This window comes from Notolepis coatsorum, assembly GCF_963971535.1.
Source record: "Notolepis coatsorum genome assembly, contig: SUPER_15_unloc_1, whole genome shotgun sequence".
Lineage (NCBI taxonomy): Eukaryota > Metazoa > Chordata > Actinopteri > Aulopiformes > Paralepididae > Notolepis > Notolepis coatsorum.
The window spans coordinates 912235-927682 of record NW_028174866.1 but is presented as its reverse complement, the minus strand read 5'-3'; the positions used below and the strand labels follow the sequence as shown (position 1 = coordinate 927682).

The following is a 15448-nucleotide window of genomic DNA, read 5'->3' as shown; positions in this document are numbered from 1 at the left end:
CCTCCCTCTCTCTCTCTCTCTCTCCAGTGACTGGTATGGATCTATGGGGGGCTGTAATCTCAACAGGAATAGTGTGCACCTTCTACTGCACCTTGGTATGTCAAGATACATTGTTTAACATTGTCGTTGTACATATTGTTCTTAGCACATAATGTGCTTATTATGAAAGACTATCCAAAACACAACACACATCCTATTTGAAAGAGGTTTTTGTCTGGAGGTCATTATGCAGGGGGGTCTCTCAGGGGTCTCTCTGTGCTCTGTTGTGTACCAGGGGGGTCTCAGGGGTCTCTCTGTGCTCTGTTGTGTACCAGGGGGGTCTGAGGGGTCTCTCTGTGCTCTGTTGTGTACCAGGGGGGTCTCAGGGGTCTCTCTGTGCTCTGTTGTGTACCAGGGGGGTCTGAGGGGTCTCTCTGTGCTCTGTTGTGTACCAGGGGGGTCTGAGGGGTCTCTCTGTGCTCTGTTGTGTACCAGGGGGGTCTCAGGGGTCTCTCTGTGCTCTGTTGTGTACCAGGGGGGTCTCAGGGGTCTCTCTGTGCTCTGTTGTGTACCAGGGGGGTCTCAGGGGTCTCTCTGTGCTCTGTTGTGTACCAGGGGGGTCTCAGGGGTCTCTCTGTGCTCTGTTGTGTACCAGGGGGGTCTCAGGGGTCTCTCTGTGCTCTGTTGTGTACCAGGGGGGTCTGAGGGGTCTCTCTGTGCTCTGTTGTGTACCAGGGGGGTCTGAGGGGTCTCTCTGTGCTCTGTTGTGTACCAGGGGGGTCTGAGGGGTCTCTCTGTGCTCTGTTGTGTACCAGGGGGGTCTCAGGGGTCTCTCTGTGCTCTGTTGTGTACCAGGGGGGTCTGAGGGGTCTCTCTGTGCTCTGTTGTGTACCAGGGGGGTCTGAGGGGTCTCTCTGTGCTCTGTTGTGTACCAGGGGGGTCTCAGGGGCCTCTCTGTGCTCTGTTGTGTACCAGGGGGGTCTGAGGGGTCTCTCTGTGCTCTGTTGTGTACCAGGGGGGTCTCAGGGGCCTCTCTGTGCTCTGTTGTGTACCAGGGGGGTCTGAGGGGTCTCTCTGTGCTCTGTTGTGTACCAGGGGGGTCTCAGGGGTCTCTCTGTGCTCTGTTGTGTACCAGGGGGGTCTCAGGGGTCTCTCTGTGCTCTGTTGTGTACCAGGGGCGTCTCAGGGGTCTCTCTGTGCTCTGTTGTGTACCAGGGGGGTCTCTCAGGGGTCTCTCTGTGCTCTGTTGTGTACCAGGGGGGTCTGAGGGGTCTCTCTGTGCTCTGTTGTGTACCAGGGGGGTCTCAGGGGTCTCTCTGTGCTCTGTTGTGTACCAGGGGGGTCTCAGGGGCCTCTCTGTGCTCTGTTGTGTACCAGGGGGGTCTCAGGGGTCTCTCTGTGCTCTGTTGTGTACCAGGGGGGTCTGAGGGGTCTCTCTGTGCTCTGTTGTGTACCAGGGGGGTCTCAGGGGTCTCTCTGTGCTCTGTTGTGTACCAGGGGGGTCTGAGGGGTCTCTCTGTGCTCTGTTGTGTACCAGGGGGGTCTCAGGGGTCTCTCTGTGCTCTGTTGTGTACCAGGGGGGTCTCAGGGGCCTCTCTGTGCTCTGTTGTGTACCAGGGGGGTCTCAGGGGCCTCTCTGTGCTCTGTTGTGTACCAGGGGGGTCTGAGGGGTCTCTCTGTGCTCTGTTGTGTACCAGGGGGGTCTGAGGGGTCTCTCTGTGCTCTGTTGTGTACCAGGGGGGTCTGAGGGGTCTCTCTGTGCTCTGTTGTGTACCAGGGGGGTCTCAGGGGTCTCTCTGTGCTCTGTTGTGTACCAGGGGGGTCTGAGGGGTCTCTCTGTGCTCTGTTGTGTACCAGGGGGGTCTGAGTGGTCTCTCTGTGCTCTGTTGTGTACCAGGGGGGTCTGAGGGCGGTGGTGTGGACAGATGTCTTTCAGGTGAGGGTCAAAACCAGAGTTAAAACCTAAATTAAAATGACCTCCAAGTGCCATAGATAGAAGACACACATGCTGCCCGCTCCTCTTCTACTTCCTCCTATAGGTGGGCATCATGCTGGCAGGCTTCCTGTCTGTCATCATCAGGGCCGTGGTCTTACAGGGAGGAGTCTCTGACATCATCACAGACGCACAGCGTGGAGGCAGACTCAACCTCTGGGAGTAGGTAGACCACAGCGCCTCCTGGTGGAGCGTTTCATTTTAGACGTCAAGCAATTATTTCTTATCAATTGAAAACCGTGTATGTTGATTAAAACCTTTTAAAGGCTTCTCGGAAATGTAGCAAAAAAAAATTTTCGTTTGACTTCACCCTATTGTTTTTTTGCTCAGACTATAGGGCGGGATCCACAAAGAATGGATTGCACGGTGCTAATGTGTTTATGATACAATAAAGAAAGATCACTTTTAGTGCTAATGAAATAGAGTAACATAGGTCTGAACTTGAGTTGTAGAAAAACGTGTTACTCAAGTTGTTCTGTAGTAGTTAGTAGTCCAGAAGTAGTATTTCCCCAGAAATTCGTATGGCTTAGAAAACTCCCAATATCCATAGCCGGAAGTCTTATGTAGTACCTGTCCAAATTTCATAAAGATCCGTTCAGAAATGAGTGATTAGGAGTGATTTTGGTAAACTGTGTACAAAAGAAAAGCTCAGTTTTCTCATAGACTTCAATTCATTCTGCGGTTTTTCTCTTCCTGTTTTCGCTCGTGGGTTTTTCACCTAGATCCCTGATTCGTCCATCCCCAGGTGGGGTATCATTGGAAAGCCACACTCATTGGCTACAACCCTGTCCAATCATTTTCGAGATCGCCAAATGATTGACGGAACTAGAGACCCAAGAGTCGGGAGTAGTATTTGCGCAATATCGTGTACTTTGCGCAAGCCTCAAATATCGGCATGTAACTCGAGAACCGCTGAACGGATTTTGTCACCTGAAAGGGCTATCGACAGGCAACAAATGGGGCTTTAATTCGATAATTGTATAAAAAAATATGCACACCGAGCCACTAGAGGTCAGCAGAGTGCTGGTGGGCAAATCGTCCTCAAAAGGGCCCACATGTGGGCCCTTGCAGCTTAAGAGGATAATATACTCAGAACAATTTTTTTACCAACCACTACTACACAGAAAGTTGGCATGTTCCTTTAAGTTCTCTAGAAATCTTATCTTGACCACTCCCCACCCATAGACACACCATCTCTCTCTCTCTCTCTCTAGATTTGACTTGAACCCACATAGAAGACACACTTTCTGGACCATAACGGTGGGCGGGACGTTCGTCTGGGTCAGTGTCTACGGAATCAACCAGGCGCAGGTTCAGAGATACATCTCCTGCAGATCCATCACTCACGCCAGACTGTGAGGCCCTTGTTACAGGCTTTTTGTTTTTGTTTACTGTGTCAAGTGATTTACAATGTGACTCGGCCATTCAATTTGGCACTCCTCGCCAGTAGATGGCGACACAGATAATTCCATAGATGCCTAGATCAAGGAATTCCTTTCATGTAAACGCCCTGCGTTATTTTTTTCCATAGCCGCATTTTGCGTAGAGACGCTCTCTGATTGGCCACTTCATGTGACACGTGCGCCCAATCGTGTGACGCCTGTTTCTTTCACCGGTTAAGCTTATATGGCGACTCTTTCGAAGTTGGTTAAGGTTAGAGTTTTAGAGCAGGGCGATAGAACGCCAGCCCTGATTCCAAACTCTAACCTTAACCAACTGGTCGCCTATAAGCTTAACCGGTGATAAACTAGGCGTTAGGTAGTTTGCAGCCTGTTAGACCCGAAAATGGGCAAAGACACAGCTTGTCACGCGATTGGCGGCGCACATGTCAGTGGCCAATCAGAGAGCGTCTCCGCAAAATGCGGCTACGGAAAAAAATAACGCAACCTCCCTCCCTCTCTCTCTCTGTGTGTGTGTGTGCGTGCGTGCGTGCGTGCGTGCGTGCGTGCGTGTGCGTGCATGCGTGCGTGCGTGCGTGTGTGTGTGTGTGTGTTCGTTCTGTGTCTCTCCTCTCTGCCAGCGCTCTGTATCTCAACCTGGTAGGGCTGTGGGCCATCCTGCTGTGTGCTGTGTTCTCGGGGCTGTGCCTCTACTCCGTCTATAAGGACTGTGACCCCTGGACTGCAGGGTGGGTCTCTGCTCCGGACCAGGTGAGATGGACGCACACAGCCTGGGGTCGTGGTGGTATGGCTATCGGTGCCAACACTGCCACCAGGGTTAGCGGTTCCATTCCCTATATGCTGCTCAATAGAGCATGCCACTAACACAGGGGTCGGGAACCTATGGCTCGCGAGCCATATATGGCTCTTCTGGTGACAGCATATGGCTCCCAGACATTTTTGAGTAAACTTTTTTTTTTTATTTTTTTTTTTTTTTTAATACTTGTGATATTTCTTAATAATACTGTGTCATTTAAAAGTAAACAGAAATTAGTTTTGAAGATACAGCTAATAGTATCTGTAGCTGAAGATATAGCAGAGCAGAGCTGGCGAGGGAACACAAGTGGACAGAAATTAAAAATCTTCAACCTGAAGACCAGCTGATTCTTAAAACTTGGAACGAGCTTCCTGTGACATACCACACAATGCAGCGTGAGTATTGCCGTATTGACCATGTTTGGCTCTACATATGCATGTGGGCAGTCATTCTCACATATGAGGAACATTAAGACCAACCTACGCTCACGTTTAACTGATGGAAGCCTCAACGCCTGCATGAAGCTCAACCTCACCACGTATGAACCAGATTACAAGGCCATCAGCAAAACCATGCAGCACCAGAAGTCGCATTAAAAGTAAGACATATTTAATGTATTATATGTTAAAAATACTATATGGCTCTCAATGAAATATATTTAGAAATATTTGGCTTTTATGGCTCTCCCAGTCAAAAAGGTTCCTGACCCCTGCTCTAACACAACCAGAGTTGGGGGTTCTATGTGCCTGGCTAGAGCGTGGTACTAACACAACCAGAGTTGGGGGTTCTATGTGCCTGGGTAGAGCGTGGTACTAACACAACCAGAGTTGGGGGTTCTATGTGCCTGGCTAGAGCGTGGTAATAACACACGCTTTGCCATCAGTTTTCTGTGAAGCACTTTGTAAATGCTGTTTTAAGAAAACTTGCTATTGAAGTGTATTTATTCATTTGTCATCTGTCCTCTTCAGCTGATGCCATATTTGGCGATGGACATCCTGCGAGATTATCCTGGCCTTCCAGGCCTGTTTGTGGCAGCGGCTTACAGCGGTTCTCTGAGGTTAATCAACCTCTCCTAGCGTCATTTATTTCACAATTGTTAAAAGGAACACGTCAACTTTTGGGGGAAATTAGCTTATTTGCCATCTACCCTGGAGTTAGACAAGCAGATACCCTTCTCTTCTCTGTCCATGCATTAGGCTTAGGGAACAGCCGCACCGTTAGCCTAGCTTAGCGTCATTCACTGGAAGTATAGGTGCCAGTGTAGTCTAGTTCCCAACAGTCATGAAATACACTCCAAATACAACTCCAAAACGTTTCTGTAAACATTTTGTGACCTGTGTATTTATCACGTGGATAAATAATATATATATATATATATATTTTTAATTAGACATTTTCGTTTTCTAAGCAGATAATATACTCAGATTTTTTTTTTGCCGAACCACTGCTGCCTGGGCGCAGTGATTTCACCACCTAAAAAAGGCATAATGCATCCCTAAGCCTAATGCATGCACAGAGAACAAAAGGGTATCTGCATGGCAAATAAGTTAATTTCCCCAAAAGGTTGGCGTGTTCCTTTAACGTAGTTAAAGTGCTGTGTTATCTCCCTGTGCGATATTGGTAGATTGTAGTGTAAAGTAAGGATTCTTTTAGCTCTATTATTCTGGGTATATTAGGTCTATTTGTTGCTGTGAAAGTGATTTGTTATTGGATAAATATTATTATGTGATATATTATTACGCAACACTGGAAAGTAGTGTATTTATATCCAAATGTAACTACATCAGCAGGAGTTCACTAAAGTCAACAACTGAAAAGATGGAGGAATACCCGCACACTGAATCTAGCTGCCAAATAGACCTCCTACACAGCCACCCACTCTGACTAGATTCATTTGAATAATAAATTGGGCTCTGTCTTAATTGACTAAGACTTTCTCTGTGGATCATTTCTGTAACGCTTTTCCCCATGCTTGATTGATTGATTGATTGATTGATTGATTGATTGATTGATTGATTGATTGATTGATTGCAAATTGTATTAACATATTGCAGAATGGGTACAATACAGTACAGCTCAATACACACAATTGTATAAGGGGATGCAGACCAGAGAAAGACTTTCGTCTTGTTTAGAAATGATTGCTGAATGATTTATCTCCTGAAGAATGATAAGCACATAATCTGGTAAGAATTAGACTTCTGTAATTGCATGTGGGGAAACAATGGTTTTACAGATTTGTCGATCAAATCAACAAATCAATTAGTCAACAAAGTGCTCTGACTATTAGTCAACTAATAAGAATTATATAATTCTCCAGTTGAGTACAGCCACACGATCGACTTTAGTCAAGCGCAGGGGTGTAAAAAGTACCCAGAAATTATACTTATTAAGTGAAAGTATGGTTACCGTCTCAAAATCTTACTCAAGTAAAAGTCAGAGTATCTGGCTAAGAACACACTTGAGTAAAAGTCAAAAAGTTTCTAATTTTAAATGTAAAAAGTAAAAGTCAAAACTCTTTTTTATTCCGGGGCAATGAAATGTTCGTCCTCTTCATCACTCGTACTATCGTTTGTGGCCGTCTTCTGTAGCTTGTTGTCACTCTGACTGTCCGTTCTTCTGATAGCAGGTGTTTATTAATCAAAGATCCCCGCTTTCTAGTCTTGCACAAGGACAAATTATTTTATTCTTTTTATCTGGTTTCACTGTTTTTTAACTGCTGTCTGTTGTTGTTGTTGTCATTTATTTTATATACTAAGCTGTAGTGTAAACTTTAAAGCACCCTGTGCATTCGTGCTGTGAAGGGTGCTATATAAATAAAAGTCATTCATCCAATCAGCGTGGGTATGGGCGGGTTCATTTTCCATTGATGGGGTTTTGATTGGCTGTTTTTAAATAGAGAGCGGCCGCGGGATTTATAACGTTAACGTTAGTTCGGCCAGAGAAACAAATAAAAAGTATTGGACCTGCGAGATTTGTACTCTGTAGAGGTCTGCATTTTAAATGTAAGGAATAAAAAGTTTTTTTTTTTCTCTGAAATAGTAAAAGAGTAAAAGTACAAGTATACAAACCTAATAATACTCGAGTAAAGTAATCCCAAATCCCCCAAAAACAGTACTTAAGTATTGTAACGAAGTACAATTACTCAAGTACTTTACACCCCTGTGACATTCTAACCCAAAGCGGGTCCCTATACTTTGGCAGCACACGCTACATGTATGTTCATCGGGGCAGAATTCAGTGTGTGCTGCTGGCCGCTCTCCTTCCTGTTTGAAATGTTTACCGCGGTGTCGCTCAGCATCAACGCCCTGTGTGTGTGTGTGTGTGTGTGTGTGTGTGTGTGTGTGTGTGTGTGTGTGTGTGTGTGTGTGTGTGTGTGTGTGTGTGTGTGTGTGTGTGTGTGTGTGTGTGTGTGTGTGTGTGTGTGTGTTGTCCTCGTCTCCCCTGCAGCACAGTGTCGTCCAGCATCAACGCCCTGGCCACAGTGACCGTGGAGGACTTGATCAACCCGTACAAGCAGCTGTCAGAGAGACACTTGTCCTGGACCACCAGAGCACTCAGTAAGCTGCAGGCTGTGTGACAGTTTTATTGATTGATTGAAAACTTTATTAACAGATTGCAGAATGGGTACAGTACAGCTCAATACACACAATTGTTAAGGGAATGCAGACCAGAGAAAGACTTTCGTCTTGTTTACATCAGGGTCCCCCATTTTCAATTCATCATAACATTGACATACATGACATACAGATAGACAGTACTGCTACATCTATACATTTATGACATACCAGATTTGCAAATACAGTACTGTTTGTGATACAAAAAGAGTCCAGAAAAGAGAGTATATACATTTGACGTAAAAACTGTACATTGGGGGAGGTTGGGTAGGTGGGGTGGGGTTGGGTGGGTGGGGGGCTGTACATTGGAGGTGGTTGGGTGGGTGGGGTGGGGGGGGGGGGGGTTGGGTAGGAGAGGTGGGGGGGGACACTGTACATACAGTGCTGAGCGATGAGAGAAAATACATACAGTACATAATAAATACCACAATATTTCTCAGGACTTCTCCACCCCAATATTCATATAATACCACAGTATCTGATTAAAGGTGCTAGTATAGATAACAGTAATGTAGAGTAATTTTCTTTTTTACAATTACATCTACAGAGCTATTAGAAAGGTGCGGAATAAAAGTATTGCTTTTCCCCCAAAGAAATGATTGATTAATGCATTTTCTTTTTAAATGTTGCGGGTCCAAAATGAATGTTGTTGTTTACGTGTTGCAGGCATGTAGCCCCTCCCTACTGTACGTCCCAATTCTCCATGGACCTGATTGGCTAAATGACATGCTGGTTCTCTAGTGGTGTTAGGGTTTGAAACCGACCTCAACAGCACGGCACAGACAGGTAGTTCAGAGTTAGCCAAACACTAGGACGTATTTATTACAGAATCAAAAAGAGCCAAATAACAAATCTGAATCAACAAAAAAGGAGAACGCCTTCGGCAGAGTTGTCTGCGGCTCTGCAGATCCTCCCGGTGTTAGAGGTGGGGAATCGGCGTAGGCGCCGCTGCGGCTCTGCAGATACTCCCAGATCCAACTCGGAGTGGAAACGGAGAGAGAGAGAGAGATCAACAACAGTCCAACAGTACACAGAGGCAGTTCAGTCCTCCCTTAGCTGAGTCCAGTATGAAATACAAGTGACTTGATCTTCGGTGTAAACTACACACAAGTTAGCTGAGTCCAGTACAAAACAAAACGGTACTTCTTCAGTGTTATCCAAACACACAATTTAGCTGAGTCCAGTACAAAACAAAAACGGTATTTCTTCAGTGTTATCCAAACACAAAAAAACAGATAATCCAAAAAGGTTTGTTTCCAAAACTCACCAAAGCGCAAACGCGTAAAGCGGGCAACGAGGCGCAGCTCCAAACGGATGATCAAGATATTCACCAGCGGCGATCCAAAGATGTCCTGGAGGGAAAGTAGACGAGGCACAACAACGGGAGGGGGGAACAGGCAGTAGCAGTAGTAATCAAAACGACCCGACAACGATTGAAAGAAGGTCCGAGTATATGAAGCCTCTGGAGCGCTAATCAATGCGTGATGGAATTGGTAATCGCTCCTGAAGCGTGTGGCGGGGAATGCACCAATCAACACAGTACCTTGAAGAAGCGTGTGGCGGGGAACTAGCCAATCCTCACAAGTGGCTATCTATAGTACCTTTAAGTAAATCACATTTGGTGTTCGTCATATTGGACCGCGTGGGTGATGGGAAGTGTGATACAGCATCGATCACTGTTGAGTAATGATACTTTTTACCCATTAACCCTTTCACTGCCACACGACAGCCAGTTAACCCTTTCACTGTGACAATACAGAAGGTTAGCCCTTTACTATCACACAACCGACGGCGATGCTCCATCATTAGTATCATTAGCTCCGCGGATTCTGTCGTGTGGCAGTGAAAGGGTTAATAAAGGCACCAAATCTGTGTATTATAATTGACAATAGATTGTGTCCAGCTTCATGCACTCTTACATTGACAGAATGTCAATTGATCACAAAGAAACAAACAAAAATACATAGTACGATAACGACACATGGATAATATATGATGAACATTGATATATTTCCCAGCCTTAGCTGTGGGGGTCTTTATAACCCTTTAACCAGTCCAGTTGACTAAAACATGTATTGTTATTTACACTGAACAACAGCCCCATCATATCAGTTGGAGATTAGGCTTCTAACCCCAGGGCATTATGGGGTAGAACACATAGTAGCATACTACAAAAACCTAGGGGTCCACAAAGACAACTTCAAACTTGAAATGGTAACAACCGATGAGGTACTAAAAAAATTTAGCGCCCTCCAACCTAACAAGGCCACTGGCCATGACAACATCCCCTCCAAATTCCTCAGAGACGCAGCAGCCGCCATCACCCCAGTCATCACACACATAATAAACCTCTCTATAAAACAGGGACACGTCCCCAAGGACTTCAAAATTGCGAGAGTGACCCCTCTGCACAAAAAGGGCAGCAAATTAGACCCAGGCAACTACCGCCCTGTTTCTATTCTTACCTCCATCTCGAAAGTCATGGAGAAAATAGTCTACGAACAGGTCGAAAAGTACCTGGCAGAAAGAAATCTAATCTACGAATTCCAATCTGGCTTCAGAACGTCCCACTCCACTGACACATGCCTCCTCTATTTGAACGACCACATCAAACAAGAGGTGGACGCGGGCAAATACTGCGGCATGGTCATGCTGGACCTACAAAAGGCCTTCGACACTGACAATCACTCCATTCTGATTGACAAGCTAAAAGCAATTGGTTTTGATAGCTTATCAGTGAGCTGGATGCAATCCTACCTGGAGGGGAGAGAACAGATGGTAGAGGTAAACGGTACTCTACCCCCCCCCCTCACAGTGAGCTGTGGTGTTCCACAAGGAAGCATACTAGGACCGCTACTCTTCCTAATTTATGCAAATTACATGTCGTCAGCCTGTGACTGCAACTTGTTCCTGTTTGCGGACGACTCAGCCCTGCTGGTCTCTGACAAGAACAAGTTGCAGGTTGAAAAAACCCTCAGCTCGGAACTAGGCAAAATCTGCATATGGCTCGCTGATAACAAACTATCATTACACATGGGCAAAACAGAGTCCATTCTCTTCGGTTCAAATAACAAACTCAGCAAGACCGACGGCTTCTCAGTTGCAGTGGGTGACAATATTGTCACAAGGAAAGACGAAATTACCTACCTGGGTTCCATCCTAGAGGAAAAATCTTTCCTGTGACAAAATGGCATCCAATGTAATAAAAAAAAGTCAACCAACGAACTAGATTCTTGTACCGGATCTCCTCTCTGGTAAACAAGAATACCCTGAAGACTCTGGCAGGAGCACTCATTCAAGGGTACTACGACTATGCGTGCACCTCATGGTACCAAAGCACCTCAAAGGCGCTTAAAACAAAATTACAAACGTCACAAAACAAACTGGTCAGACTACTGCTTGACCTTACCCCCAGAACCCACCTCACCCCTGCCCACTTTGACAACCTAGGATGGCTTAGAGTAGACGACAGAGTACAGCAACTTGCAATGGGCCTGGTCTACAAGATACACTACACGACCAAGGTACCCATGTACATGTCAAAATACTTCCCAAAGGTCAGTGAATACCACGATCACAACACCAGAGGGAGCTCCACAAATCATGTTAAACCCAGATTCGGCTCAAATAAGGGACTAAACACGTTTCGCAATTATGCCACATCAATGTGGAACGCCCTACCCAAAGCTGTAAAGGAATGTGGATCACTACCCACTTTCAAAACCTCTCTCAAGGGACACCTACGTGAGACTGCAATTCAACACTGGCCCCTGTAAATATCCTAACCCAACCCCCTCCAATGTACAGTCATTTACCTAGTATGGTTTTGTCAATAGTCCAATGTACAATTTTGTTTGTTTGTACAGTGTCTCCCCCCCCCCCCTCAATGTACAGTTTTGCTTGTATATACAGTGTGCCCCCCCCCCCCCCCCAACCACCTCCAATGTAGATTACCCAGTATGGTTGTCAATATCCCAGTGTACCCAACCCCCCCCACCCAACCTCCTCCAATGTACAGTTTCTACGTCAAATGTATATACTCCCTTTTCCTGACTCCTTCTGTATCACAAACAGTACTGTATTTGCAAATCTGGTATGTCATAAATGTATAGATGTAGCAGTACTGACTATCTGTATGTCATGTATGTCATATATGTCCTGATGAATTGAAAATGGGGGACCCTGATGTAAACAAGACGAAAGTCTTTCTCTGGTCTGCATCCCCTTAACAATTGTGTGTATTGAGCTGTACTGTATTGTACCCATTCTGCAATCTGTTAATAAAGTTTTCAATCAATCAATCAATCAATCAATCAGTACTAAATACCTATATGTCCCTATGCCATAAATGTCATGTATGTTGTGTATGTCATAAATGTCTATATGAATTGAAAATGGGGGGACCCTGATGTAAACAAGACGAAAGTCTTTCTCTGGTCTGCATCCCCTTAACAATTGTGTGTATTGAGCCGTACTGTATTGTACCCATTCTGCAATCTGTTAAATAAAGTTTTCATTCATTCATTCATCCCCTTTATGAGTTGCAATACTTCCAACTCTCTATACCACATACGGTTGTATTCTGTCATTTTAGATTAGATCAATCGATTGATTTCCTCTTGAAAAATATCTGTACACTTTTACAAAACCCTGAGCTTCTCCTCCTCTGTGCCTCTGCTGTGTTGCAGTCCTCCTTTACGGGGCTCTTTGCATTGGAATGGCTGGCCTGGCTTCTCTGATGGGAGGGGCGTTACAGGTACAGCTGCAATCCATCGATTCACAATAAATGTACACTGCTAGATTGATTGATTGATTGATTGAGTTGATTCATCAGTTTATAAGCATTACAATACACGTGACCCCCTCCTCAGATTCAGATTCAGTTTCATTGTTGCATCTTGTCACGTTCACAGACAAAAAGAGCAAAATTCCTGGGCCTTGCCCCCTCGACCTACGCTGACGGTAAAAAAAAGCCTGGATGTCGCGCAAAATGGGGCGTGACCGAATTTGGTCCCAGACAAAGAGAGTGACTGAGATTGGTCTACGTTCCGTTAATGCTTGCTCAGCTTTTTCAAACTAGCAAGAGAGAATGTTAACATTCTAATATTGAATCTAATGTTTCTCAAACTGATGTCTGGGGAACGGGGCAGGTCCCCAGGGTGTTGCCGAGTGGCCCTGTCCTGGAGAGCTGACATACTGTAGATTTAGTCTTAATTTGAATGACTGTGGTCCCCGATGGTGGTAATACCATTACTTGTCGGTCTGCGAGACCAAACATAGCAGTTGGCTGAGATCAAATAAACTGATAAATGCTTTTAGACGAGGATTCAACTTTCATTCAACATCATCACGAATAATGATGCCAATCAAGGAGACTTCTGTCTTTATGCACCAGGGCCCATATTTATCAAACTGACCTATAGGATCAGACCAGCACTCCTACTTTGAGATGCTTGATAAATACAGGCAATGGTCTGTATAGAGCATTGGTTCTCAACATGGGGTGCGGAGTCCCCCAAGGGTCCTTGAGGTCTGTTTAATTTCACTACTATTTCATGGACTCGTCAGCCCAATGAGAGAATGTATACGAATGTTACATTCATCTATCTATTCATGGGTTTTACTCTCTCCACCACCATCTCCCCAGCTAGTAATGGAATCCTGCATGGAAACAGTATGAAATGGGGTTCGCTGAGACAAGAATCTGTATCAATGTGGGGGTCCGCAGCCTAAAGTGTATTAGTCTGGAGATCCACAGCTTAATGTGTATCAATGTGGGGGTCCGCAGCCTAAAGTGTATTAGTCTGGAGATCCACAGCTTAATGTGTATCAATGTGGGGGTCCGCAGCCTAAAGTGTATTAGTCTGGAGATCCACAGCTTAATGTGTATCAATGTGGGGGTCCGCAGCCTAAAGTGTATTAGTCTGGAGATCCACAGCTTAATGTGTATCAATGTGGGGGTCCGCAGCCTAAAGTGTATTAGTCTGGAGATCCACAGCTTAATGTGTATCAATGTGGGGGTCCGCAGCCTAAAGTGTATTAGTCTGGAGATCCACAGCTTAATGTGTATCAATGTGGGGCTCCTTGACATGAAGAAGGTTGAGAACCATTAGAGAATGAATTGTAGATGATCATCTCTGCCCGTTGCAGGCAGCCATCACTATCTTTGGGGTCGTGGGAGGTCCGTTACTGGGCGTCTTCACGCTGGGAATCCTCTGTCCGTTTGCCAATTCCACAGTAAGTCATATACTTTTACTAAGTTGTTCTTTCTGTTCAAGCTAGCAAAACTAAAACAAGCAAGATAACAGCTACCGTTTCAAGATGGCTGAAGCACAGGCAGCCATCTAACTTTCATACCATCATAGTGTTTGATATATAAAGACGGCTGTGAAGGAGTTTTCTGCCATTTGCATGAGTCACACGACTGGCAAGCTGCAGTTTGTGTGGATATGCGCCGCATGCCACTCCCTAGGCTTTACAAAATCACCAACTGGATTATAATAGTGCTGATAAGTAGACATGTATTATGGGCTGGCTGGGGTTCATGTTCGATTGTAATCAGTTAAAAACGTTTACGAGAACTATTATCTTCGGTTGACAGGGGTTTCACTATTTTTTTTTATTTTTTTTTATTTATTTTTTTTTCCTCCATTTTCCTCCGATTTTCTCCCATCCCAATGTTAGTCGTTATGCCAATTCCCAATCCCCTTCCTGGTCGCTGCGCACTTACCCCCCACAGTCGGTCTGGGAGAGTGGAGGCTATCACATGCTTCCTCCGACACACGTCCAGCCAATCAACCGCTTCTTTTCACCTGGCAGCGCGGACTCTCCCTGAGAGGGCGTAGCGTGTGTAAGGATCACACTATCCCACTCAGGTCCTATCCGCGCTGAGCAGGCGCCCCGACCGAACTGTAGGAGTCGCTGTTTACCACGACCCGGACCCACCCCGCCAGCTTCTCCCACCCTCTAACACTGCCAATTGTATTAGTGTGAACGGCCAGCCAAGCTGGTGACAACGCCGGGAGCTGTGAGCTGGATTCAAACAGGCGAATCTAGCCGCTCCGGGGTTTGGTGACGAACGCAATCTCCGTTACGCCACCTGACCGCCCTGACGGGGGTTTCATTCTAAATTATTTCTGAATAGATTGGATAGGACAACAATTGTCATCATAAAGCCATTAAGAAATGGCTTCCCCTTAACCGGGAGGTCAAATCAACCTGTCAGATTTCACTTCTGTGAAAATGTAGTAGCTGCGTCTCATCCTTATCATTTTAAGATCGATTCAATTGGAACTGAATTGAACTCAACCCCTGCTAGCCTGCGAAGATAATTTGGGAAGACAACCACCACATTGACCGAAGCATGTAATTCATGAGCTCAAGTGAACCCTGTTCTTGAGTTTTTATTGTCCTCATGTGTGTTCTCTAGGGTGCTTTGACAGGACTGGTGTCTGGTCTAGCCATGGCTCTGTGGGTGGGCATCGGGGCCCAAATCTACCCTCCCCTAACCAGGCCTCTGGCACTGACCACTGTGGGTTGTAACCTCACAACCACAGGTCCCAACTGGACCAGCATTGCCCTACCAACAGAACCAAGCCTACTCACTGCCGTGCCACAGGAGTATATAGATGACAGGTAAGTGATGTGGTGCGGAGATACCTTT

At 45.7% G+C, this 15448-nt stretch overlaps 1 protein-coding gene across 1 annotated transcript in view; it reads left to right on the top strand.

The window, feature by feature from the left end:
• slc5a8 (solute carrier family 5 member 8) overlaps nt 1-15448 on the top strand; it is a gene marked incomplete at both ends in the record, with an annotated part of 32406 nt that overhangs the window by 12482 nt on the left and 4476 nt on the right. The window contains 10 exons of the mRNA XM_084338441.1: nt 28-95; nt 1877-1915; nt 2019-2134; nt 3187-3327; nt 3993-4122; nt 5137-5225; nt 7619-7728; nt 12474-12541; nt 13936-14022; nt 15215-15420. Coding sequence (XP_084194567.1) covers nt 28-95; nt 1877-1915; nt 2019-2134; nt 3187-3327; nt 3993-4122; nt 5137-5225; nt 7619-7728; nt 12474-12541; nt 13936-14022; nt 15215-15420 — 1054 coding nt within the window. The remainder of the gene's footprint in view (nt 1-27; nt 96-1876; nt 1916-2018; nt 2135-3186; nt 3328-3992; nt 4123-5136; nt 5226-7618; nt 7729-12473; nt 12542-13935; nt 14023-15214; nt 15421-15448) is intronic.